This window comes from Phallusia mammillata, chromosome 1, assembly GCF_965637545.1.
Source record: "Phallusia mammillata chromosome 1, kaPhaMamm4.hap1.1, whole genome shotgun sequence".
Classification (NCBI taxonomy): Eukaryota; Metazoa; Chordata; class Ascidiacea; order Phlebobranchia; family Ascidiidae; genus Phallusia; species Phallusia mammillata.
Window position 1 is genome coordinate 10,244,116 of NC_137252.1, and position 27,011 is coordinate 10,271,126.

A 27,011-nucleotide genomic window follows, 5' to 3' on the forward strand; every position below is an offset into this window, starting at 1 on the left:
CACACAGATGTTGAAGGTGAGAGTTTTGGGTCATTTTTAATGTAATTTACCGCTTTTTTGCATCGCACTGAACAGGCTAAAACCAAGTAATCATAGAAGTTGGGCATCAGAAGAAAACGCTAAAACAAACAATGAGGAGTCAATAGAGTATGGAACATACCTTTGTCATGTAACGTTCCTAGCAGCAACCATACGTTGCAAATGATATTTGTAGGAAAATTTTGATGTATGTGATGATAGATAACAATCAATAACGCAACATGCATCAAGTGCTTCGACATTCACAATAACTGTACAAACAAAACTTCGCCAGACTGTCTTGACACAGAGTCACTACCGCTTACAAAGCGTCCAACAACGCGGTCAATACACCGCAATGACAGTGTTCATTTATGAAGCGTTGTTTAAGTTATTTTAATACTCAAGTCAGTAGTTAGTGTCTTACAGTGTAAAGCAAGCTTTGTTACAATTTTGAAGCCGTTTATAGTGAATTAGCTTAAAGTAAAAAAAGCAACCGACTAAATTCAAAAACAAAACAGCAATAAACAATGACGATCGAATTTTTTTTTAATTTTTGATAATTAAAAAAAATATTTAATACGTCATTACGCTCATAACATCATGGAGTCAAATGACATGTAATGAGAGTTTTGTCATTATTCAGCAAATTATTCTATTTTTGATAATTTGATAAGTGTTTGCACATAATTACGGGTTTGGAAACACAGCTTATACTAAGATAAGGTTTGGTTCAACCAACGTAGCTTGATTTTTAGTAGAATCTCAGAAACTACCGAGTAAGTGCATTTTCCGCATATCACACAGTCCAAAACTCGCCCCGAAAACAAGCATAAATATTATGTGAACGACTCAAAAAGCAAACGGCCAGGTTATACTAAGCAAACGTATTTTGCAAATAGGATTTTGAAATAGTAGTAAAACATACAAAAAGCCCAAGTTTTTGCTGTGTGCGGGTTATTCTTTCACTTTAGGACGGCATTGAAGAGTGTACATCGGGATCCATACCGCGACAATCAGGTAATAGTATGTAAAAACTGTGCAAAAACAATATTTTGTGTCAAATTTCAAGCAAGCTTGTCGCATAACGAAGGACTGTGTGTGTTGTTATCAGTTGGTAAAAAGTGAAACAGTTAACCTGCGGTGGAGGTCTGTGGTTTTGATGTTAAGCAGTTAAGTGTATGTGTTTTGGCCTACAAAGTGATGATAAAGCTGCAAACAGTGTTTAATGTGTTTAGCGACATGCCATGGCAAACATTTGGCAAAAGAATATGTGAGAGTTACCCTAGTATGGTACAAATCGGTGGTTCTCAATACTGTGAGTTACACAGGCATCAAAGACCTAGATTTTACCTATCCTCTGTACTCTTCATAACGATTTTCTTTGTTTATTGTTAGGTGTATAGTCCCGGTCTATTGCTAAATTAAGTTACTTAAAAGCGTTGAATATTGTGCTTGGTGTAATTAAAGGGCCTCTGTGCAAAACTGTATCCTAAAAAAGACATGAAATATAATGCGAAGTAAAACAGATCAGTAACGGCGTACGTCCAGCAAGAAATAAACAGAAAAAATCTATCACGACAGCACAAACTTGTACATAACAAATCTCTGGAACAATGGGCAGGAACGGCGATCATCTACGTAAGTGCGACGCAGGAAATACCCTGTACAGGTCACATGTCCGCAAGAGGGGTTACCCTAGGTCATTAGTGATGCTGCAATTCATTTTTAGTGGATTTTCGCTTCTTTCCGCTCAACGAGCGGCTTCGTAAAGAGCCGGGGAGACCAAAGCAACCTTTCCTGAGTAAAATCTGTAAAGCAAGGCGAAAGAGTTAAAGCGCAACTCAACAATCACAAACTTAAAGGGGCAGAACAGGAAACCAAAGGTTTTTATCCAAGGGTCATAAATTAACCGACTTATTCCGTCAGATTTAGAGGGCCGAATATTTTAGGTTTGAATCCCAAAATATAAGGAATTGCGCCAAAATGTTAAATTGATCAAAGTACATTCGTTTCAAGAATGTTAAATCACAACGCAAGGTCACAAGAGAGAGTTTTGTCCAAACAAAGCCCATTCCCCCCAAAAGGCAAACCCCAAGACATGCGCGGCCTATCTTACAACTATGTAGTTATAAACATATTTTACTAACTACACCAGGGGTGGGCAACCTGCGGCCCTTGATTCAAGGTTGTGCGGCCCGAGGAGACGCTTGAATTTGAAATGTACTGACAAACGAGTCCAACTATTATATATGTTTGAGCAGATTAATGCGCCGATGCTATTTTTTTCGACCTGGCAATATGTGGCCACAATTAAATGCGAATTTTACTTGTAGTTAAGCATATTTGGCAAGCAACGAAGTAAAATCACCTTGTGTTATACACAGGTGCGGCCCGCGAGCTAATTTTGGCTTTTGTTTTTGTCCCCACAGTAACAAAGGTTGCCCACCCCTGAACTACACAAACAAAATGAAAAATTTTCTCTGATGTTACACTTTCCACAAATATTTTATTATATATACATGGATAAAACAAAACTTTACACACTGGTTTCAAATTTTACCTGAGCGTTAAATTTTGCAGCTTCAAGTCCTTCGGCAACAAGCTCGTTGAGGTGAACGGAATAACCGTCGCTTAACCACTGCACAACACAACACAACTTAAGTCATGTCTCTCCACGTGGATTTACTTGAAAAAGCTTTATTTAAAACTCTAAAAGATTAGGGACCAAGAAATGTACTACAAGTGAAATTGATTTTCAAATTTTTCAAATAGCGTGTTTTCGAATAAGTCTGAAACCATATTATTGTATTTTTATGATATGAAAAATAAACACGGAATTCTTATTTCAATTCACAGCAAATATGTGGAGTTTGCTCATGTGAATATATTCAAACGAGCTAAAATTACTACAAACGCTGCATGTTTCAAAATTATAAGTAAAAGTGGGCATTGGTGTTCGAAATGTCGCCCAGATAGCGATTTGCGCGAGTATACATTGAAAGACTCTGCAGTGAATGCTTGACGAAACTCAAAGAAACTGAGTTGTTAAGTTTGCAAAACGAGTTCAGTCGAAGTTGGGTAAATTTCAAAGACTAAACAGAACAAACTCGTTGTCAAAGGCGGATAAAATCAACGAGGCAACAATATTAACTTAGCGTAAACTTACCGAGCAGTGATGGGTTTGTTTTTTCGTCGCTTTGCCAACCACGTAAATCCGATGAGGAGCAAGACCAAGTTGCGAGTAAACGGCGATGTCCTTGCTTGAACCGTAAGCGGCCGAGTAGTTGAGCTTGTACTGAAAAACAGTTTTCAATTTGTAAATCTGGTTCTTACATGCTGGTATACACAAAACGAGTTGACCACAGTTATAAATGATACATAAAAGGAGTTTGACCCGAGTTGCACAAACATGCTCGTTAGCTGCAAATGCAAGTGGACCTTGTGTATATACAGTAACAAAATTATAAGCGGAACTTTTTAGGACCCGAGCGGATCAGGATCGAAGGAAACGGACTTTTCTGATATGACTTCACAGTCGGCCATATTTGCGAAGTAATTTCAGGGTAAATCCAACTTTTATGCTCTATTTGGGCTTTTTTTTTAATCGCCTTCGGCCCTGGCTTACAATTCTAATCAGTCCAAAATGAACAAAATTTATTTTAATTCAGAACCAAAAAAGCAAAAGATAAGCTTTCCAAGGTTTCTTAGTCTACATTAATGTTTTGCCTGCAAAACTGTAGAAATTTTATTTTCAGTCACCTCAGTCATTAGATTCTTCAGTAAAATTGTCTTCTGTTTCATGGGGTCATGTGTCAAACCGTCGCTGAACCAAACCAAGCCATGTGGAAAGTTGTGCTGGGCCAACCACGTGGCCACTCTCTGCTTCTGCATGTCCGGACGCGCCGTGACGTAGATGATGACGTAACCCAGGTCTTGCCATATTCTTAATGAGAAATAGAACAGACAATAAAACAATCGCAGTTTTCTGGTAAATTAGCGATGGGTTTATGGGGGTTATCCGATCGGGATTAGATTAAACCTACTATTTCCAATCATTTGACCAAAGCCACTTCTAAAACATCATCAAATATGCGGATCCCAAATTAAAACATCAAATTTTTAATCAAAAAAGCGTTTGCATTAGTAATGTCCTGAAAGGTATCTAAAGCCTTTGAGGATTTTTTTGCATTTAAATCATTGTCAAATTTCCTTTACGGAACCCTGCAACCATCTGGCAGACTTCTTGAGGGCTTGCTGTTAAAAAAGATAATGGGATAAAACAAATTTACCGCGTTTTCCTTAACTTACCGAACTACGTCGACCGCACCAGGCCGAACTTTCGGATCAGATCCCATGATCGAAACGCTCGCTGTGAACGAACCGTCGATACTGAATATGACGCAATCTGTTTGTGGGGGAAGAACTGCAAGGTAGCTATCAGCGAACGAGTGGTCACCTCTGCGAGAAAAGCATGGAAAACATTTAGAACGTTTTTAGGTATGTCTGTCTCTAAAGTTCAAGAAATGTTGGCAAAAATGCATGTGGTTTATTTCTTCATAATGCAAAAAGGGTCAATCAAAAAGGTTTTCGAAAGACTTTTTTGTGTAGTGAAAAAATCACGTAGGGATTGCAAAAGACAAAGAAATCATAAAGCTTACCTGACAACCATCTTGACGGAATAAATGCCGAGACCAAGTCGTTTTTGCTCTGGTATTGTGAAAGTTATTTTTCCGTGGTTGTTTGTGACTTCAGTGCCGAGATGAACCCATTCCGATGCAGGGGGCTGCAAACATAAAGGCGTATGTACAGGCATCTGTAACTTAATCAAGTTCTGTGTCACAAACGGTCCTGGCTCGAAAGCAGAGGATTAATGCCTCGTGAATAAATACGAGGAAGCATAATTTTTATTTTTAAGTTTTGAGAAATTTACCATACTTACAGGTGTCATAATGTGAATGTCAATTTTCTCTCCATTTAGAGTTACCATGTCGAGTGGTCCATACATGAATTTGCCGCATACAGTTTGTGGGCTGTTTTCAAGCGCTATTCCGTCCTTTGCGCGGTGGTTTGACGTTATGTTCTAAAACGACAAAACATGATCTCATGCACCCTGGTAATTAATGTTGCGATGGGGGGGACTTTTTCTGTCGTTTTGAAGACAAAAAACGCAAATGTAAACATTTTTCCAAGGAAACAAAAATGTTGTGGATTGGTGGTATACCATGCACGTATACGTATGCCATTATACGCATACACTGCCCTAACACTAATTTGAGAAAACCCCTATGCACCCATATAAATCTGCTACACACCCCTTTGCACCTATGTACCTCTGCTACTGCTGTGGTAAACCCTTGTGTTCACGGCGTACCCAGGTTAAAGAGCGTTATGTAGGATAGTCAATGTGTATCATGAACAAAGTCTAATATGTTTCAAAACACATTCAAACTTACTCTTAATTTAACTTGGGTTCTTTTCTTCGCCCACTTTTCACGTGGCAACGCTGGAACAAAATTAACTTCGTCCTGTCCGCCGTTCAGACGAACTCGCACATGTTCCTTGTGGAAAATCTAAGGACAGTATGTAATAAAATACACATCCATGCCGGAAATACGGGGCTGTATAGCTTAATACACAGCTGGTAACGTAAGGGACATCGGAAAGCTACAAAACTAGTGTGGAATAGAAAATGTTCGTGACGTCACAATGCACCGAGCGTGCTAGACCAAACTGAACATTCGCGGTTTTGGCCCATCCGTAATAACTTTTATTTTCATGCGTATCATTGTGTTGATCAGTTAAAACAACTCACCTGGCGAAGTACGAAGGCAGCGAAATCAGTTGACTCCCAGAAACTCGCGTGGAACAAATGCGGAAGTGAAGCTGTGGGAAAATCCGAAAGCACTTCCGGGTAAAAGAGAGCGAAGTCGATTCTCTTTTCTCCCCACCACCTCTCAGCGACTGTGACGTAATGGAAACGTCACCATGACAGTATCAATGTAACTAAGGCAAGCAGATGAAACACAAACACAACCAGTCGAAAATCAAAGAAATCAAACATGTCACTAAATCCAGTGTGGCGTCACAAACACAACAGTTACGTTACAATACCTGTCGAATCAAGATGACTGCAGCGTTCAAACTGGCCCTTAAACACTGGATCATCGTCGCACGGCGAATGATCATGCACTGTTGGTTCTGATTGCGTCATGCAAGACGTTAAAGCGTGTTGACATGGCAACAGCACCAAATTAGGTTTACATTTTATAATATGAATAAAAAATAATAGTCAGCAACGTTCACAAACAATGGGAGCAAACAAACACAATAACAATGAAAACAAAACGGTTCACCACACGGTGCCGCAACTCACTTTGTGAGATATTGGAATTTGATTGGTTGTCAATGTAACCAGATGAAATGCTCCACTCACTCGGGCGTCGTGACGCAAGCATCGTGACGTCACTGAACGCCTCGTTGCTTGTGCTTAGCAAATCGCCTGGCGAGTATGATCACGTGGTTATAATGCAACCGTTGATTGGTTAAGACGTTTCAGGCTTGTTTTGTTAGTTAAAATAAAAATTTTGGTCAGTTAAAAATTATGCAATCATTAGAAACACAATTCACAAACCTGGTAAAACAAAAGTCCACTCACATGATAAACTAAAAGGGTTGCGTTTACAAGATTGGGTTACATCGGATCATGTATATCAACGTGTTTTTCATAATGACTGCATTCGTGTTTCAAAACATACGCTAATGCGAAGTGGCGAAACATGTGGTTAAAGAGGCGAGCTGGAATGCCAAAGTTTACAATGCTTCCCGGTTCGGTAACCACTTAACACTTTTTATTAGCGCCGTTTATCAATGCAACCACTAGAATTGGCAGTAATCAAACAAAACCCTCAAAACCTCAACATACAGACATACAAACCTATTGACAGGGATTTTCCATCTCCGAGAGGAAATATGTCGTAGTTGGCGACGTTGATTGGTAAAAATCGAGTGAACCTGTAGCAAAATTTTTTGGTCAAAACAAACTGTGCAACGAAATATCCGAAAAAATCTTGTACCGTTATTGCGTGACAGCTTTACAAGTCTTTAATTGGCAACACATTAATCGGAAATGTAACCGCCAAAAACAATAAACTCTTTACTTTCCCATTTTTGCATTAATAGGACCAATCTATGAAAACCCAGTCAATTTGCATAGAGTTCGAAAAACCTACCTCGCGTCCAGTAAAGGTTCTATTCTTGCAGATGACGGATCACCAGCATAGAATAGATTGTACATCTGGTGACAGGCCGGTTGAGCAGGAACCGACGTCACAATACCGTCGTTCGAAAGTTGCCTTAGCGCCAGAACGTAAGCAAGACTTGATCCTGGAAAACAAAAGGACCGTTAACGATTATGCTAATATAAATTCAAATAGTTTAAAACACGGGTATTTGGCTTTACAAAAAAAACGCTTTTTTACCTGTTTACCTACAAATTAAACCCAATAGCCATAACGTGCCAAAGGTATTTGCTTACGCAGTCAACTTATTCTTAGAATAAAACCGTTAAACGGTACCGACAATTAAAAATCTAAAACACCGAACTAAACATTACACGATGATATTGAATCAATGATCTACGTACCCAACACGAAAAACTCAGAAACTTCGAAATCCAGCTTGCCGTTGACGTCAATCACTGATGACGTCACGCTGGACTGGGGCTGCAACTGGGGAGTGGTTGATGATGACGTGTAGCTGCCTATCGAGTTGCTCCTCTGTCAATGGGTTAAATGGAAATTTAAGCTGTGTTTAGGTGGGTGGAACAGCGTGCATAATACAGTGAGCATTTAGCATTACTACGTGTGTTATATCTAGCTTCGTGCAACCAACCGTGGTTTAGTGGCTCATAGGAAAGTCACATTGAAATATAGGAAGGAGTTTCAATGGCGCAGTAAGAAGAGGGCAATACTTTGCCCAGTATATACTCTCTAGAGAAAGAGAATGTAAGGCCGTACATCGTGAGTTAGTGATTTATCCCATGACAAATGCATAGTAATGCAAACATAATTTTGCACAGTGTGAAATGCAAACAATGGCATGACTACAACAAATGACAAGCTCAAAAGCTGCAAATACAAAACAAAGCATGTTTAAGAAACAACTCTTGCGAACGCGTCATTTTGCATGGGCGGCACAATCATGCACTTGCAACAACATGCTATGTGGTAAACACTGCTGAATCTCTGCGTTCTTATCCAGTGCTTCTCAAACTTTCTGTTCTGCGACCCCATCTTAGAAAAGAAATTTCTATGTGGTCCCTTGATGGGTATAGCCTATACACGTAAATGTATACCATTTATTGTAAAAATGACATAATGACGCATGATGTTTCGCGACCCCAAAATTATATTTCGCGACCTTAATTTGGGTCGCGACCCACAGTTTGAGAAGCCCTGCTCTAGTCCATACAACATACTGTGACCATTAAGTATAAAGAAGAATTTCGCCCATTCCGTTATGCACATTTAACCAGGGAGTCGAACCGGAACTGAACCCGAACCCGCGAACCGGTTTGAGCGGTTAATTTAATTAAACCCGAACCGAACCCGAACCGCTATTTACGATTTTCTGAAAACCCGAACCGGAGTTGAACCCTATATTTTGTTTGGCGTTAGACCTGAACCGGAACCGAACCAGTAAAAATGCAGTCTGTTTTATATTTTATGATATTTTGTTCAAAACAGCGCACTGAAGAATACGCGAGATAACACATATAGGGCGTGTCAAAATAACAGCACACGGGCAAAAGTATTTTGGCGTTTGATAAGGCCAGGTGGATGATGGGTAGAATTAAATTGAAACGAATAAAAATTTGAACCGGTTTAAAAACCGCAAACCGGTTCGGACCGGATAATTTGCCCAAACCGGAACAAAACCCGAACCCGAAAATATACATTTTTAAAAACCGGACCTGAAACCGAACCCTTGAAAACAGAACCAAGTGAACCCGAACCGAACCTGAACCCATATGACAAGCGGTTCGACTCCCTGCATTTAACATCGAAATATTAAACGGTCGTCATGCTTTACTTGGCAAACGTCACGTGACCACTACGTCAGGCATCGCAACGAACCTCGCTATAATACTGATCACTTAAACGGCGCACATGGAGGGCCGGCAAAGACGCGGGGTACAGGGTGTTCCGGTTTACCAAAGACAGTTGGGGGTCAGCCCCAGTTTGGCCCCCGCCCAGAATTGGGGTCGCCGAGCCGCGTCGGGGATGCACCTGGGTAGGGTGGTCCCAAAGCGTCGGCGGCGACACTCGGAAACATGGAGAAGACGGCAAACTCGACGAGTTGCACGTTTCGTCATCCTGTGGTGATGTCATTGATCATCGATGACGTAACAATGTTGTTAGCACAATAATGCCAACACGAATATTTATTGGTCCTACATGCCAACTAGGGATGGGCCGAGCCGAGCCGAGCCAGAACCCGAGTACTCGGTACCGAGCATCGCTGTTTTTGATGCTCGGTGCTCGGCCGAGCAGTTGCACAAACTGATGACCCGAGCGTTAAATTTGTATATTCATGCCCTGCTAACATATGTAACTAGTGTTCTAAAGGGTGTCTATGAACAAAAACGAATGATTTTTCAAATGCACTAGATGGTGGGAAAACGCGTACTTTATGGGCATGTACAGCTTAATAAAACACCGGCGGTGACGTAAGAGGCCTTGTAGAGCTGACGTCGTAATGCACCGAGCGTACTCGGCTGAGCACCGAACATTAAAGTGAGATGCTCTGTGCTCGACCAAACAGAACATTTGCAGTTTTGGTACATCCCCAATGCCAACTACGTCTTGCTATTGTATTTACTTTACGAAGGCTTCGATGCCGTTAAAGGAATATCAGCGTTTATGCATTGTGCATGACAGCATTTGTTGACGGTTTTTAGAACATTGCTAATGCACAAGACACGCATATAATGCGCTTGCCAACTGCCAAAACATAAAAAAACGTCCGATTTCTGCTTACCTCATGATTACTTAGCGAACTTCCACGTCTGCTGCTTTGCTGACTGTTGATGTGTCGATTCGGGTTGGTGCACTTGCAAAGCAGATCGTACGCCAGAATACCGCCTGTTGCGTCACCAATGATGCACACCTGCCAAATGTCACAAATATATGTCTTTAACAACAGTAGCAAGAATCGTTTTACTTTGGTTAGTGGTTGGTCGATTTTGCTTTGATGGAAAGAAGTCACTCAACCATATGCTGTTATAGCTGTAACCGTTTATTGTGTCACTTTGTAACAAAGGGAAGTGTGTGATTTCTTAACAACATTGGCGTTGGTGCTCGGTTTAGACATAATGATTTCACTCAATGCGATTGGATCCATGAATTTGTGACACAGTAAAACAGAAGTAGGCCTGTACCACTTAGTCATTTTGACAAACACTAAAATTTTAAATGATTTTGTTTTTGTTCGTTTGTGTTTGGGTATACAAAGACCAAAAATTTGAAAATTTGACCTAAAATAACAGACCACAAAACAATGTAACGGTAATGTTCATGTACTCTTGCACGAAGGTCAACTGATCAGCGGAGAAAGGCTATTAACGACCCTTGTGTGTTGTAATCCGATTTATCTATAGTGAGGTTATAGGGTTGAAGCAGATAAGCCAAGGTTACACACATAGGCGATTTAATGGAATTGCATTACAGGGTTGCGTAAGGACGTGGCAAAATATCGACCCAGTTGGCCACTGCACTGCACGGTCGCTAGTGAGCATGTGAAGGACAACAGCAATAAAAATCCTTGATTGTGGCTTTCAGCAACCAGTTACCAATGGAAATTTAGATAGGCGACTTACCTAAATTTAACTCAAACCGTTTTAGTAAAACAATAGTTACCTCACCATTATGTATATATGTACATGCACAACCTGTAAATTGCCATACATTTCCATTTTCAAGTGCTAAAACGGAGAGGTAATATGTATGTGAAATGGTTTGAAAATATAAAGAAAAATATAGCACAGAAGGGCATAAAATGATGATAACCCCAGCTTTTGAAGCTGCTATGCTGTATCATCGGGCCGCGTGTATCAGTGATAAGGCATGGGCGAACCACATTAAAGTTATCATTGACCGTAGTGTATTCAAGGTGTGTTCTAAATAAACCTAAGTACAAAGCACATTGTGCAGCAGTCAGGCATAACTTTTGTTTGTAGCAGAGATGGTTGGGTGGGGGGGGGAGGTTAAATTTCTTGACAATAAGTGAAATGAGGCAACGAAGTCTCCCAAAGAATAAAGCAATTTAAACAAATTAGCGGTAGAAATTCCGTTCTTGACAATCTTGCTTTGCCTAAAACACGAACGTATTATTTTTCCGCAAGCCATATAGATCTAACAAAAACGCTTTGAACATGCAGACCCTAATCCCAACAAGGTGCACCATAGACCAACCTGCCCTTGGAAGCCTCTGCCCTCTGGACTGTTAAGGAAGGCATTGTATACACTGTTGCAATTGCTGGCCAGTGATTGGATGAGGTCGTTGTACCGTGACGATGAAGTGGCGAATAGGGAGACGAGACTGCTTGGCAACGGGTTGCTGCTCATTGTATTAGATTCACTACTCAGCGGACTGATGCTGAAATTATGTAAATAAAAAAGTTGTTAAACAAACTGAAAAAAGCGTAAACACATCTTGAAATTTACGTAACTAAGTCAGCTACGTAAATGATTTGGGTAAATGCCCTATGAAACGGTTGATCAAGCCAAACCTGGATTTAGGCTTATTTCAGTACTAAGGGCCGGCTAAAAAAGCAAGCCATTTAATCTGGTGTGTTTTTCCAGAACCTTAACAACTACGTGCACGGTCAACGTGGTTTAAAAATACTCCGAAAAACACTTAAGTTAAAAATATTTGGAGTCAGTTACGCCTAGATGCAATTCGAGGAACTGCTACAACCGCAGCAAAACAAATATAGGCTGTAGCGCAGAACAACTAACCTACTACAGTTAAGTAGAGCAAAAATCTAAAGTAAATCAGCCCCAAGTGTTTTAAGGTGTCTTAATATAGTCGGGTTTTGAATTTACTCTGCTGTGTGCAGGTGCACAAAGAAGAAAATGCAACAAGGCACGCAAGCTTGTCGGCAGATTTCATGATCGGCATTGCTTATTAAGTGCATGGCCGTTCCGTCTATTGAGAATGAAAATAAACTGAAAAATAATTGTCTTAAAGGAATCTTTCTCAGTCTTTTGAGGTAGTGACAATATTCGTGCGGACAGCTGTTTTTCGCGGATTAAAATTATGCTGCAAAAATCCAAAAGCTAAATTTAACAAAATTGGTTTACTTAACTGAAAATTCAGTCGAAATCCCTCATTCAAATTGAACGTAACAAGCGCTATTGATCAGTAGAAGTTACAAAGATTGGCTTAAGGTCAAGTATTTCCTTTGCAGACATTCAACTCGCGTGCTACGACGGCCAAATCCTTTCATAGTGCAAAAAAACGAATCCTAATGCGCACCTTTAAAACGGAAAATCGATACTGGGTCCAAACAATATTCATTTCCTTTGGGAGTGTCGAGCATTTTCTACATTACATTGTTTAGTAACAGAAAACACATCTTGCCAATTTTTTTTCTACAAACGCTTATTCCGGGCCCTGGCGGTCTATTACCACTGCACCACATGTTTAAGTCGCTACCCTCGAAGGCGTATATTTTTGCACGCATTAAGTGTTTTTCGCACTTCTGTTTGTTATCAGCATACATTTTCAAAGTAACAGTTTGATCAGCTTAAAAACGCCCTCATTTTTCGGGGTTTTGACACAACTGAATACTAAACAGAACTATTGTGCGGTGACCTTGGAAAATTGAAACGACGTTAGCTAACCACAGGTTAAACAAACACTCTTATTTACAGATATTGGACAACCCGTGCCATTCACATGGCCAAGACAAAACTCACACAAGTGGTAAGCATATTTGGAGCCATAACAACCACGCAACAGTTGGCTAAATGAGATCAATTGATAAGCAGTACTGCATTTCCACAAATAACACATGCAGGTGTTTATCTCTCAGTCTTAGTAAATCGACCGTAAAAACCACCTGGGCAGCAGAATCGTGAGAGGTAACAAGAAATCGACTTACTTCTGCAGTACTTGATACGCTTCGTTGCACACCGGGGAGCAGGCGACCAATCGGATCACGACGTGCCCAGTAGCGGATTTGTAATGAGCGTCCATCACCGAATCGAGGGTGGTTTGAAAGATTTGGACGTCACTCTGGAAAATGAAACTCCTTGTTACGGAGGTTTCACCAAATGCCACATATGGATTATGAGCTGCTACAATCTAGTACTTTGGCTTACGCGATTGAAACAGCGCCTTTCACGAAATTTGTTATCGCAAAAAGACAAACAACAACGGCCAACAGCAACAACAAAAATCGACATAATCAATTCATAACGTATGCGATAACTCCAACTCTTCGTTAAATACATTGTATTATGTTGGTTTAAGAATGTATCCTAAGGTTATGCAGCGTTTTTATGTCTCGCTATAGTTTTTGCGTGGCTTGAACCATTTATGCTAACAACCATTATATAGTAACGTATACAAACTACCCAGACCGTTAAATAAGCGACAGTTTGCAAACCGGGTGGGGTTTTGTTTGCGGAGAATAGTCCATACATGCTCCTGTAAGCGTTGATTCAGAGCCACTGATACAGTTCATACAGACAAACTGGTCTTAAACATCGGTGGTATATCGTAAAAGGAAACTATAGGAAACTTCGGAACTTTCCTCATGCAAAACAAACGGGTGTGGTAGCGACCTTAACGGATGAAGCGTTAAGACGATATTACAAAAACCATTGTGATCTCGTAATTTTAGCCCCTTTTCCCGAAGCTAAAGTACCTATTGTTTTTGTGCGAACTATTGTTGTTCTTTCAGTACCCATTCAGAACTGCTATTTCAGAACTCTTTTATCACGGTAATGGTATGCGAAATGATCACGATTGTGTTATTAGCAATAAAACTGCTGGTACAGAAACAATTGTTAATATATTGTGTGTCTAGTGAAATACTTTTTTGCAAGCGAACATTTTTACACAAATGATACATAGTTATCTGAAGATGCAAGGGAACTTTCTCGCACAGTTTACCCATGAAGCAACCAACATTGTCCACAAAACGCATAATTCAGTATCAGTATTTACGTGCGCAATCACGATTCTGCATTAAGTCTACGTAGGATATAGATTTTTTATGGCATGCGTTGTGGATTGGGGACAAAACCAACCTGTTTGGATTGGAGCGACTGGTTGGTGGCATCAAGAGGATTTCCTCCATGAACAACGAGAAAGAGTGTGGTAATCTTACACGGAGATGGAGAAAAGTTGGAGTTGGAGTTCTCATGTTGAAGCTACAGGTAATGATGGTACAGTGTATCACAATGCTGATAAAATTTGCTATTCATGTGAACCAAACGTTTTCCTTATTGTCGAAGTGTTTTTCATAATAGGATGTTGCGATGCATAAAAAGTAACAAATTATAATTTTTTTGATGTATGGCTATTCCAAAACTACTTATTGTTTCGTACACAAAGGAAAATGCAAAGTTTCGAGGTAAACCACAGGTTTTAGGTCAATACTGACTGATCACGAGTTTTGGGCCAATGCTCAGGGTAACACATAATTTACATCAAAATATAAAATGTACAATTGGTAAGTATGCACAATATCTTAAATGAAGCTAAGGATCTTTGGGACGTTTTAATGACCTGGGTGCAACGAATAAGCCACACAATTAATAAAATGTCCTCAACCCCAAAAGTTAAACGCTGCAAGTTTGCAAGCCCTACTCTAAATGTTAGGCAAAATATAAGTTATTAGAAATTTATGCCAACAATTAAACGAAGATTGGTAAGCAATAACCAGCACCTGTTACCAAAAAGAGCATAGCCACTTTCACATAAACTGCTTAATTGTTTCCTTGCAACTGAATTGTGTTTATTTATTTGTAAAAATCCCTGCAATGTGCCACAATTATGTTTAACACCCAAAAGGTTTCCTCACCTGGCGATGGGAGTACTTCCAATAATAATATTATTAGTTCGACAATACAAGGGTTGATGTGCATGAAACAAATTAGGTGGATACAAAAACTTGGGAACTTAACACCATTAATATTTTAACGACTAGCTCATAGGGGATATGTTCATAGTTTAAAGAAAGGAAACTGTTTGAATTAGGTTGTGATATACATTCTCGGTTAATAAAGTAGAACGTACCTGATCAGAAATAGACTCTTGGTCAAAACTTGTTTGATGCTCCACAAGCGAGGGATCAGAATCGGCTGAAATTAAATCGGAAATTATAACAATAACTTTTGGTGAGCATAATTTTTAGGTTTGAAATATTTTGATACCATTTCACGGCATTGGTTTAAAATTAAGAAAAAATATGTGCCTTTCACTTTTAAGTCTTATTTGGGGTGTGTATGCTTTAGGATCGGAAACAATTCATTTTTACTGCTTGTTTAGCACAAAACTTACAACAAAATAGGCACGTAGCGAGCAAAAAAACAAACAAACATAAAAAACGCCACAGTAAAATTGAAGGCCAAGGAATTTTATCAAGTTCAAATCAATACGTCCCCTGAAATCGACGTCAATTGACCGAATCAGGATACGAAAAGCAGAAGACTTTTAATCAGACCAGATTCACTGTAATCAATGGCAGCACTAAAAACACTAGATAGCTTCTATCGAGCAAAACACAAGTCGATATACAACATACAACAGACAGTTTAGTAATTGGTATCGACGCATAGAGAGTGGCCTTGTCGGAAAACATTAATTAGTGAAGTTGTAACTTATTCTTGTAGCAATTTTTCGACTTACCATTTGAAGTGAGATTTTCTTCGGAATCCAATCGTAGTCCAGAAAGAGGGTGGATCGGGCTTTGATACGCTGGTTCCTCTACACATAACAACATTCGTTATAACTTAAACATTAAAAAATGGGCTGGGCTCAGGTTCAGACCTGCTATAAGAGTTTGAAATTAAAATTTGATTCCTTATACAATCCTTAAGCTCGTTTCTCTGCGTGGAACAAAATTTTGCTAAGCCCGATAAGAATATATAAGAATACCTTTATGCGACGGTATATATTAGGGGTATAGGTAACTTACGATCTGAAGCACAACCAACCGACCCGTAACCCCTCTGCAAATACCTACTTACGAGAAACAACACATGCAACCGCATTTTAAATACCATAGTAGTGTTAATCCGTGGCCAAATAAGCAGACAATCTGAGTAAAATATATAATGGTTCTATCTATTGAAAAAGTACAGCCGGCTAACACCTTATTCACTACTCGGTGACTGGAACAAGTTGCTGACCTTTGGTAAACATAAAGGCCCAAGACCTTTGGTAGACATAAAGGCCCAGTAAAATGTTCAAAAGTCGTCTCACGGCATACAGGACACAACGTTTACTTGGAATTGAAGTTAGGACCTTTTACATATTCCAGTAAGCAGTTCATGTATGCTTCATCAGCCTAGCATTATATCATTCCGGGAAAAAATCATGGCATTCTTATGCACGATGTACGTTCAAACCACAATTCATGTGCAGCATAATCAGAGCTGCAAAAATCAAAGGTCCGGGCATAGTGCATATAGAAAATGAATGGCTCCAAATTTATGCGCAAGGTTGAGATGTTCATTAAAAAACATCAGCTAGGTTTGACAGTGCTCAATAAAACATGCACAAAAAGAGAATGAAAAGTTCAATTACTTTACTCATGAATCATTCATATTTTTGTCATTTCTCGAGTGAACCATTGTAAAGTTGACAACTGGGATACGGAAAATAATGGATTACACTCGTCTCAAAATAGACTGTGGAAGCCGAAATAGAAGCCACAAAGGTCACAGCAAAAATTTTTCACATTTTGACTTCCCGCATAATAGGCTATGCTGGGAGAAGAGGCTTCGTTTCAAAAATAAAAATATGATTCAGCCTGTCGAAAGTGTGAGAATCGTATACATGGCTTTTCCCCATGGATTGAAAACTCATAATTTCTCATTGCGGTAAAATCGTTTTATTTGTGTAAGGTTTATAGTTTTTGCTTTAAATTTCTGAAAACTGTTGTTCCGTTGTTATTCACACGATATAAAACTCAAATTGAAAAATAGTTTTAATGTATATCAGATTTTTTTGTTTTTTGGGCAATTTAAATTTTAACTTATTTTACTTCAAGTTGCAATCTAAGTTCAGAGTGTAACAGAACCCATTAAATCGTAAAAAACGCCCTCAAAGCCAGAAGCCTAATTGTTTTCCCGAAGGTTTTACATTAAATTTACAAATTATTATTTGCATTTTTGTCACTTTTCAACATTTTTGCAGTATAAATTTCAACCATTCGATTGGTCATTCTAAATTCCGTGTGGCCAGAATCCATTAAATTGCAGAAAACCGCGACCTGAAGGCGACCCTTGAAATTTCTATTGACAACAGCGGTCACAGGGTAACAATTATTTAGTAAAATTCGACGGCACCAATGAAAGCAAGAGGCCGGCTTAATAATGCATGAACACTGAATGCGTATGCAGAAAGCAAATTCCGCAGCTGGTAAGAATCGATCAATGCCGGGACCCGTAATGCAATCAGAAACGGCACAAAGCAATTCCGAAAATGCCATTCCGATATCTCGACTGACAAGGCGCCGATTTTCAATCACCCGGCAGTAATCCAATGAGCGCGTCGCTGCAATTTCAGTATGCTCATGCTGCAATTTTGCGTCGAATTTCGTTGTGACCTTCGCATTTAACGTACTGTTTTGAGGCGGGAGTGTTGGCATTCTGCAAACCACACCTAGAACGTTTCGGTGCGCGCCAAAATTTGGATATAAGACGCTGATTTTGTTGGGTTGGGTTTTAAACCTCCAGACAGAGGTGTGTCAAAAAGAACTAGCTTGGGTCGCTATATTACGTCGACTTTCACTATTACAACTCTTGCGCCGCAGAAGTAACCGTTGTAGCGATCTTGACGTAGTAAGACAAAACAGGAAAGCAAGAACGTTCCGTTATCATTGCTACTTTTCGGCAGTGGTTAGTGGGTTCGTTTTACACTATAGCAGTGTACACAGCGCAAATTGTTCCACCAATATCGTTTGGCTTTATCATGTCCAACACATTTAAGTAGAGTTGGGCCTTGGGTCGGGTTCAGGCCAGATGTTGGCTTTAGTTTGTTAAAACATGCTTGTTTCAGCACAGACTTTACACTTGGTCACATATGTGTCGTTGTTTCATCTTGGTAAAACCAACCTCTGGCCCTACTTCGGGCTTGAAAAGAATAGACTCATGACCTAGTTTTCGGCTTGTACTTTCATGTTTGGGTTTTGAAACCGTCTCATTTAACTCTGTATGCACCAAAAATATGCGTTCGCCGTTCTGTGTATGCTGGCTAACACGTTTAAGCAGTACCTAAATGAACTGCATTAAAATTTATTTAAAACTGAATTGTTTCTTTGTTTTAAACAATATTTTCCCGACATCCTATTGTGAAAAAAGTTTCACGACATAAGACCCTAAACTACTTTTAGAAGATCCCTTGAGTATTTCACGCTGCCCTGCGGGAAGTTCAGGGTTGCGATAAGACGACCTCTTGTAATGCGTTGTGATTCTCCGTCGCTCTTATTTAATCTCCGGTTTCTGTCTAATAACTCCCTGGGGTCGATCAACGACGTTTTCGTCGAAAACAAAAACGTTTTTTTGCCGTCGTAAAGCCAGTAAATATTTGTAACTTTGTGGTTTAAAATGACAACGCAGAAAGTCGGAATCTTTATGATAGTATTACCACGTGATGATATTTTTTAAGAACAGCAATGCCATGTACAATTTTAGCCTTTTTTCACTTGCAGTTTTGATGCATTTAAACAACAAAAAAACTTTGAAAGAAAACTTGCAATTTTCAAATACTGATGTACGTGGTATATTAAAAGGCCATATGTGTGGATGAAGTCGCCACAGTTTAAAATAGCACCAGTGATTACCTATTGTGAGTAGAATTAATTTACGTAGGAAATCCGAAGCACAAAGCAGTTCAACGGAATGTCGCGTCATTGACACTTACATGACGCTCAACAGGAAAATGATCACGACGTCACGACGTAAGGTGAAGCGGAAACCTGGGCCTACTATGACTCATCAATGTGTATTGTTGAAGTAAATGACTTCAAACTTGTCGCAAAATACAAGGTTATAAAACATGTTGTTTACTGTATTTAGGAATTGAGGTAGGATTACCTTTGCAACAATCTATTGAAAATCCGTTAAAGGAATACGCAATATAGAAAAAAACATTTTGTCAAGTTAGTCCAGCTGTTCTCTAACTGGGGTCCGGCACGCGATTTCGAAGGGACCGCGAGAAGCATAGAAGTGTTTCTACAATTTTATGTAATATAAAATCTTGCAAGTGTATAAGCGAAAATAAGACAGATAAATAAGCCTATGAGAAGAAATGGTCCTTAGCTTTATTGGCAAGCAACACTCAAGAGGCGATTGTTTCGCGCACAATTTAATTGTAGTTTTAGTCTTGTTTGTGACGTAATAAATGTCCCTTTAAACATTTCCCACACAAGAACAAACTAACCTCCCTAGTTGTTATCTGCAGGTTTTGTTTCGCTTTGGTATGTTTAGTTTCATATACATATCCAACTTGGACCGCGAGTGCTCAAGAAAAAATGCGAAGGCACCGTTATGACAAAACAATAAACAAATATGAGAACCACTGAGTTATTTGTTAGTTTTACCGATTGTCGCAAAACAACCAGGTTGACCGCATCATTGGTATTTTTTTTTTATTAGAGCGTGTTACTTGTGCAAACAGGTGGATTTGGGTCGCACATCGTGATCGTAGGTGGTTACACTTCAGGATTTTATTGACAGTAACAAGGCGGTATAAGCATGGAAGCGTTAACGTATGTTTTGAGCGTATACTCTGAAACCAATTAGTTATGAAGCCACAAAAGGACTTGGTATCAAGCAGCAACGCGTGGTTTGCTGGTTGATTCAACGCTAAGGCAAGAGTATTGATATTAACCAAAACCGAAAACCTAACCCCATAGCTTATAAGCTTCCAAAACAATTCTAAATTTTGAGCCACTTAGATAGACAAAGGCGATAAAATGATAGCTTCCGTCCCAACCAACGGCTTAAAACTCGCCCTTGTCTAACTTATTGAAGTAAAGCGGTATACAATTTCAGAGCATTTATAAGTCGTAGGATTACCTTCCGCATCGAAAAATTCGTCATCGTCGGATGAGACATCGGTGCTGTGACGACGAATTCCTTCCAATTTCACATCAACGTAACCTGAGAAAAAGAAAAACATCTGAAATACAATGCAAAGCGACTCGATGTTAAATTACTAATACGTGGCTAACTGATAAATGACAACTGCCATTAGCAACCTAAGTTATTCCACATGTGTGTCACAGTTCGTCAGTACCACTGGTCAAAACATTCGATCTCTTGTATTTTAAGAGTGCATTTAGCACGAATGGAGCCGGAAATGGAAAGCGAAATTAAATTAACCGAAAACAAACAAACGAAATTGTGGGTTTATGAAGCGGAAACACAAAAAAGTAAGTCATTCGAATGTTTTAAACTACTTTGAGGCTTTCCATGGCTAAAATCTTGAATATATAAATGTAAAATTTCAATTATCACAAATATCTTAATGACTTGAAACCTGTTACGTCAAACAACAATGCTCCTGCAAACCAATAAACCTCATAAAAATGCCACGATTTCTGTGGGCCTATTTTGAAACGAACAATTGTCAAAAGCCACGTAATTGCGGTTGTTAAAGCGACGCATTTAAAGGTCAACAGTTTGTAGCCAAGATTTGACAGCAGACGCGTGTTTGTTGTTTTGACTTTTGACCATCGATTTTCAGACGGATTGGGATAAATATAGATGTAGGGTCAAGTGCTATTTTAGATGTTCATTAAAGCGTTGAATCAAAGCAATAAGTCGAGCACCAAGCAGGCTAACGGGAGTCAATTTGCAACTGGATTGGTTATGTGGTTTTCTAACATAGATATCGTTCAATAATTAATAATTTATTTGATTTTAACGATCAAAAACTGGCTTATAAACAGTTTTTGTTACAGTAAGCAGAAACACCTGGGTAACTATATGTCGGTTTGTCAATCAAGGAATGTTAAATTGTATCACATTCACATGAGAACAAAAAAGTCTGAAAAGAATAAATGTCCTATCTAATACGTCTTGTACAATCTCAAGATTCTAATATGCTTTTTATTGGTTGTTCCACATAACATTGATTGACAATAGCTCCCATAGCAGTGTTTTGAGTTGTAGTACTAAACAGCATTGATTTATGCTGCCTCATATTCATGATAGGGAGTAGGCAACAACACTGGCATTTTAAAGTGATTTTTATTGCAACATAATAAAAATTTCAAGGGAAGCGTGTCATTATGATTGGAGGACGTTATTACCAGCCTGTCACATAAAATTATATTTCCTTGTCGGAACATACCAAGATAAACACAAATGAATAAATATAAATTGTTTTATTTGTTTTACATGTAGCATGTATGGTATATTATGAACCCTCACCCAATCAACTGTATCAAACCACCAATACAAGAATGGATCAAATGGTTGTTCGGCATTTTGTCATATGGTCAGGGCACTGATTAACATACTGTGATTTAATGCAAAAACTGGCATAGTCCTAAACACAACATATCAATGTTTTAAAGATAGAGTAAACCACATCCTCCATTCAATCAAACTAGGGTAGGGCAAACTATGGGAAAAATTTTAGAAGGTCAATGTGGCGAGTAGCCTATTCAGGTTGGCAATAAGTCATCGACCTCGAATTTTGAATTTGAATATGATTGTACTGTAAGTGCATCTAACTGAAACAATAAGTTTATGACTTACCATCTTTATTACTGCTTTGTTTGCTTCGGACAGAAAACATAGAACTTGATGAGTAGCGACGGCCAAACTTCTTCTTGTAACCTTGGCAACAAAAAAAGTCAGAAAAATGAAAGCAAAGCGGAAACATTTTATTTAATATTAGAGGACACTAAAGATAGTTCACAACACACTACGAGTATAAAAAAAAACTAAAAAAGTGCAAATGTTACAAACAAATTTAAACTGAATATAGCTGTACTGAAATATAACTAACAAGAAAAGCTTTGAATTGTATTGTATTTACATCACTAATAGTTGTAAAATGACCCATATATATATATGAATACACAACTTGAAATGTTTTATGTGACAGTGGCAGTAAAAAAACACCAATAACAAACAAGCACCTGGTTTGAAAATTGCCCTTTTCTTGTACAAAGCAATTACTGAAATGTCTGATAGCTATATCAAAATGCCAAAAGTATTTTCCTCAAAAACAAAAACATCTTTAACTTAAACTGCATTTCTGTTTCTATTGTTTCTGCAGCAATAGCACCAAATGGGAAAATCAGACTTTTTAAGTTCTCGCTCTGAAAGCTTTGACCTGCGATATCTCTACAAACTGAGCAATCAATTTATTGATCTGAGCAAGAAAGTACACTTGAATAGAACCATCAACAAGATTTAGCCAGGCATTTCAGGGGGATTTTCTAGGATATAGGGACAACTGCACAACTAAGCTCTTTCAATTCTCTTCCTCAACCAAAATCCTGTTTGAGTTGTGTAGCTTTCAGCCAACAACAAATGCCTGAAGCACAAAGACTCCTTAACATTTATGAGCGTAGACGAATAGCGACCACTGAGTAGTAATTTAATAAATCCAATGTATGTCGTTGTAAACATGTTTCATTACAAACACATTGTGCTCTTTTGTCACTATTTTTGAACTCAGACATATTAAAGGTGATATATTATATTATCCAAATGTCACAACAAGTTATTAAAACCTAAAAACCCAACTGTATGCTGCAAAATGCAGACCATATTTGGTTATTGTAATCTTAAAGTACATTAAAGCATTTGATCACAGGTTTCTTTGTTTTTTTCCACATAAGCACAGACAAACCAAAAATATAATACATGATGGAAAGGAGATCCTTTTTGATACAGAATAAAACAGAAAAAAACATTTGCATACTTAATCTGCTATTAAACATGTTGGAACCACCAGAACTTCTCCTTGAATATACACTGGAATCAGTTGGGTCAGTCTTGTGCAGAGCATTTTCTAATTTAGGGGATTCAGGCTGTAAAAATATTATTTTCAACAATAGCACAGTATATAATCAAAAAACAAAACTAATGCAACATTAGTGAAATACCTTGGAAAATTCACCACATTCATTATCATCATCCATTTCTTCTTCAGCATCTGTTGACCCAAATTTGAGCTGTAAAGCAAGCTGTGTTTCTTTTTCCAGTCTTCTGATGTCCTCTATAGTGAGACCATACCACTCATCTTGCCAGCACCATGCCTGCTTATGGGCACGGAGCATCACTTTTCTGAGACCTGTGCACAGACATCAATAATGCATTTGGAGGGGCAATATTAAGTGGTGGTTACATGTCAGGAAAGATTAAGTACTTACAAGGGTAGTGCGTTACCTAGGTTCTAACTGAGATACAATGAAGTACATTTTTCAAACTAATGATTTGCGCAACTCCAACCAATTGATTACAACCTTGGATTGATTGCAGTTTGTTTTAGATCACAAGGACCAAAAGGGCAAACATTTTTAAAGGTTATTACCATTTTAGGATTAGTTAAAAATACTTACCTGTGTCATGAATAAATTTTTCAATTTTGGATTGCATTCCCCAATACTTGAATTCAACCTGAAATGAACCAAAGAAATCACTGGTAAATGTTACAATAATTTACTGCACATCGTGAAAATTATACCTTGCACATTTTGTAAGCACACATGATAGGACCCCTCTCATCTGGTTTGGAGTTCTTAACTTGGCTCAGCCAATTGTCAGTTAGAGGGCCATACCCTGTTTTCTTCGATTTGAATAATTTGGGATCCTCTTCTTTCTTGTAATCACTAACTTGCTCTTTAACAATGTCAATATCATCTGCAGTGAAAACAGTAATCTATGTATTGTATTGTTTCCCACATATATACATGCACAAGGATTTAATCAGTATGATAATACAATTTTTGCTAATAAGAAACTTAGCCAGGTGCAAACAACACAAGCTAAACTTTGACTCAAACATTATGGATACATGTGAAAGCGAGAATATTAGAATACAACTGTAAACAGGGAGTTAAAAATGTGATAGCCGATGAAAATACAAGGTGATTGCTATTGTTGGTTGTTCAATGATAACTACTACGTAATTGAATAAACACATATAAAGAAACAAATACAATTTGTGATAATACCTTAATGATAATAGGAAAATGTATCCAAACAAACTATGTTTTATCTCTGTTTGGCCCACCATAAGACTCAGGCATTTATATTTTGTAATTATCGATAAATAAAGATTTTAAATGAGTTTAAACTTTTTCTGATTTTTAACTGGTCTTTAAGGAGAAATTATCTGCACCATCTTAATGTTAAGTATTGAAACCTAACAGTTTATATGTATTAAGATGCTATTGTTTTTAAGCATCATTAAGATGCTTCTGTCGATGATGGAGATCATTTGAAAAATAATTGGCGACAAATTCCAATTAACCTAAAACAAATTTAATAAATCTAATGAAAACAGACATAATATTCCTACCCACAACTCTGCTTCTGAGCTCTGTAGGAGACAAATTGAATACATTGTTTTGATGTCCGGCATCATCATAATATCTTGTCTCAATATCAATTGAAAACTTCTCAACAAAAGGACATGTGTATCTTGTACGTGTATATGGGTAAGCATTCCATGCCTCTTCTTCAACTATTAGAGCATCTTTTGGCAAAATTGCAGCCAACCATCCTATAATACACATACACATTTCTTTCATTATATATCTGTTTTATATGCAAACAGTATAACTGCAATTTTAGCTTGGTGACAAGTTATCATAAAAAGAAAAATGCTAATATTATAGTCAAATTAAAACATTTTAGTATATATATATGTTAAAGAAGTAATGTATGCTGTCCTGTATACTTTAGCAGACTAATGTTGGGAAGATAGCCTGTTACAAAAAAGTTGTTTTAACCATTTTACAACTATTTTATTTTCCACACAGTTAAGAATAGGTACACCAGTTTTATTTGGATGTGAGCTTCTGAATTTTTTTTTTATATATATGTAGAAGTTTTTATAAACTCTATACACAGATCTGTTTGCTATAAGACATACATACAATGGCTTAAATGGACACTAAAAGAACTATGCTTCATTTTCAATGGTTTTGCATTTGGGACATTGTAAGAAACTTAACTTCAACTCAGCAATTTAAATGTTTATGAACGCCCCTGATGAATATATATTGATTATGTTTTCTGCTCAGGAAATGTTATGACATTGCCCATTGACAAAAACAATCTGTTCCTTATCTTTAGACACTAAGTAAAATCAATAACCCCAAAATATGGATTTTTGCTATCACTTTAAAAATTGACAAAAAATGACCTAGCTCAAACCACGATTGGCTATTTGTTGATGGAAAATTGACAGTAGCATAACATTGACCATAGGATTTTTGAAGCAAGTTATAAATTAAACCAAACAACTTTTAAAATACAAACCCATGAACAAATTTTTTTTGACAACTAGGTGGTAAACACTACTGTATTTTTTCTAAATACTCTAATAAGTGATACACAAACCTGGAATGTGCTTTCCAATGTGGTAAACCTTCTGTGTGTGCTGACCATCTCCTCCAGGACCATCAGTGTATGGTTGATTCTCAATAATTTCTACACCACTTTCTGTTCCCTGACTTTCTTCTCGACTTTTTTTCTGCAATTCAAAATATTTAAAACATTGTTCAATTAAATGGAATGTTTTTTCTGACCAAAATTTGTACATATATCTATAAAAAACTTTGTCATAAAGGGCAAGTAATATAAAACATTTTTTACAGAATTATAGTTTCCTTTTTAATGATGTTTTGGCGAGTAAAAACAGTGAACAAAGCATTTGCTGCCATAGGTACAAACAAGAATTAACGATTACAATAAATAACATGGGTGAAATTGAAGTAGAACACATTACCTGTATCATATAAAGCTGAGCAATCCTGTACTGTTGAACACTCAAGGGCATGGGGATTCGATACTCCTTAATCAACATTTTTCCAGTTTTGTTGACACAGAGTCAAGGAAACAACAGCTTTATTGTACTACATTTTCCAGCTTTATTTAACAATCACAAAAATAGCAATTTGTTTCAAAAATTGGATAGCGCAGGACCCAGTTTAGAGTTTAGACACTTTAGTGCTTTTTGGCACCAAAAATTCATATCACAAATAGAAAACTTTTCCTGTAAAGCATTTGCCATATGGTCACTTTTTAATTTACAAAGTCCTGTATGCAGTCATTCAACAGGACATATTTTTTACAATGGGCCACAGGAAGTGGCTCAACTGATATGACTCACTGTCTCACTCAACCTGTTCACAACATTCTTGCCCATTGTAAACTGCAAACATTTCCCCATAATTTGTGACATTTCCCTATAATTGTGACTGTTTTTAAGACGAAATGTAACCTCATTCAGTGTTTACCGTTTCTCATGTCTTGTCGGCAGTAATAGTCTTACAGAACTGATTTATAATCCTGCAAACAGTAAAGCTAAAACGGCCTACTAGATTTAGAACAATTGCGTGAGGAAATTGTCTTGCAGGCCCTAACTAAATTCTGTTTCTCGCATTTAGGCTGCCTGCGATTGCTTTTTTGTTTGTTTTTTAATGAGGAACGCTTTACGATTTTGCGTGTCGTGCGATGCCTGCGAAGAGCGATTGTTTGGTTTTCAAATGGTGGAAA

General features: G+C 38.0%; 1 protein-coding gene across 4 annotated transcripts; it reads right to left on the reverse strand.

The window, feature by feature from the left end:
• Window positions 1-17: 17 nt before the first annotated feature.
• LOC145228258 (membrane-associated phosphatidylinositol transfer protein 2-like) lies at window positions 18-26,491 on the reverse strand. Of its 4 annotated transcripts, XM_080093260.1 has the most exons (30): window positions 26,242-26,491; window positions 25,854-25,986; window positions 24,808-25,011; window positions 23,971-24,146; window positions 23,846-23,903; window positions 23,390-23,577; window positions 23,206-23,314; window positions 22,029-22,109; window positions 20,340-20,423; window positions 15,943-16,020; window positions 15,331-15,395; window positions 14,340-14,462; window positions 13,187-13,320; window positions 11,493-11,676; window positions 10,060-10,188; window positions 9,156-9,395; window positions 7,664-7,796; window positions 7,251-7,404; window positions 6,956-7,032; window positions 6,395-6,520; window positions 6,133-6,219; window positions 5,834-5,982; window positions 5,475-5,591; window positions 4,961-5,101; window positions 4,680-4,804; window positions 4,330-4,479; window positions 3,781-3,964; window positions 3,188-3,316; window positions 2,582-2,659; window positions 18-1,829 (listed from the first exon to the last, which is right to left on the reverse strand). In XM_080093260.1, the coding sequence occupies exons 1-30, from the start codon at window positions 26,317-26,319 to the stop codon at window positions 1,725-1,727; spliced, it is 3,819 nt and encodes a 1,272-aa protein (XP_079949386.1). In that variant the 5' UTR covers window positions 26,320-26,491; the 3' UTR covers window positions 18-1,724. The 4 variants fall into 4 exon arrangements, with proteins under 4 accessions (XP_079949386.1, XP_079949391.1, XP_079949408.1 ...); XM_080093265.1 differs by lacking the exon at window positions 6,133-6,219; XM_080093282.1 differs by lacking the exon at window positions 9,156-9,395 and having other exon boundaries at window positions 26,242-26,487.
• Between the last annotated feature and the right edge of the window lie 520 nt (window positions 26,492-27,011).

Bases quoted from the DNA above. Each gene is read 5' to 3' on its own strand.
- LOC145228258 (XM_080093260.1), bottom strand. From the start codon at position 26,319: ATGTTGATTAAGGAGTATCGAATCCCCATGCCCTTGAGTGTTCAACAG. The intron at 20,424-22,028 runs GTAAGTCATAAA...TCTTTTTCTCAG, and splicing joins ACAAAGCAGTAATAAAGATG to GTTACGTTGATGTGAAATTG. The intron at 7,033-7,250 runs GTAGGTTTTTCG...ATTTTGCTACAG, and splicing joins GAACCTTTACTGGACGCGAG to GTTCACTCGATTTTTACCAA.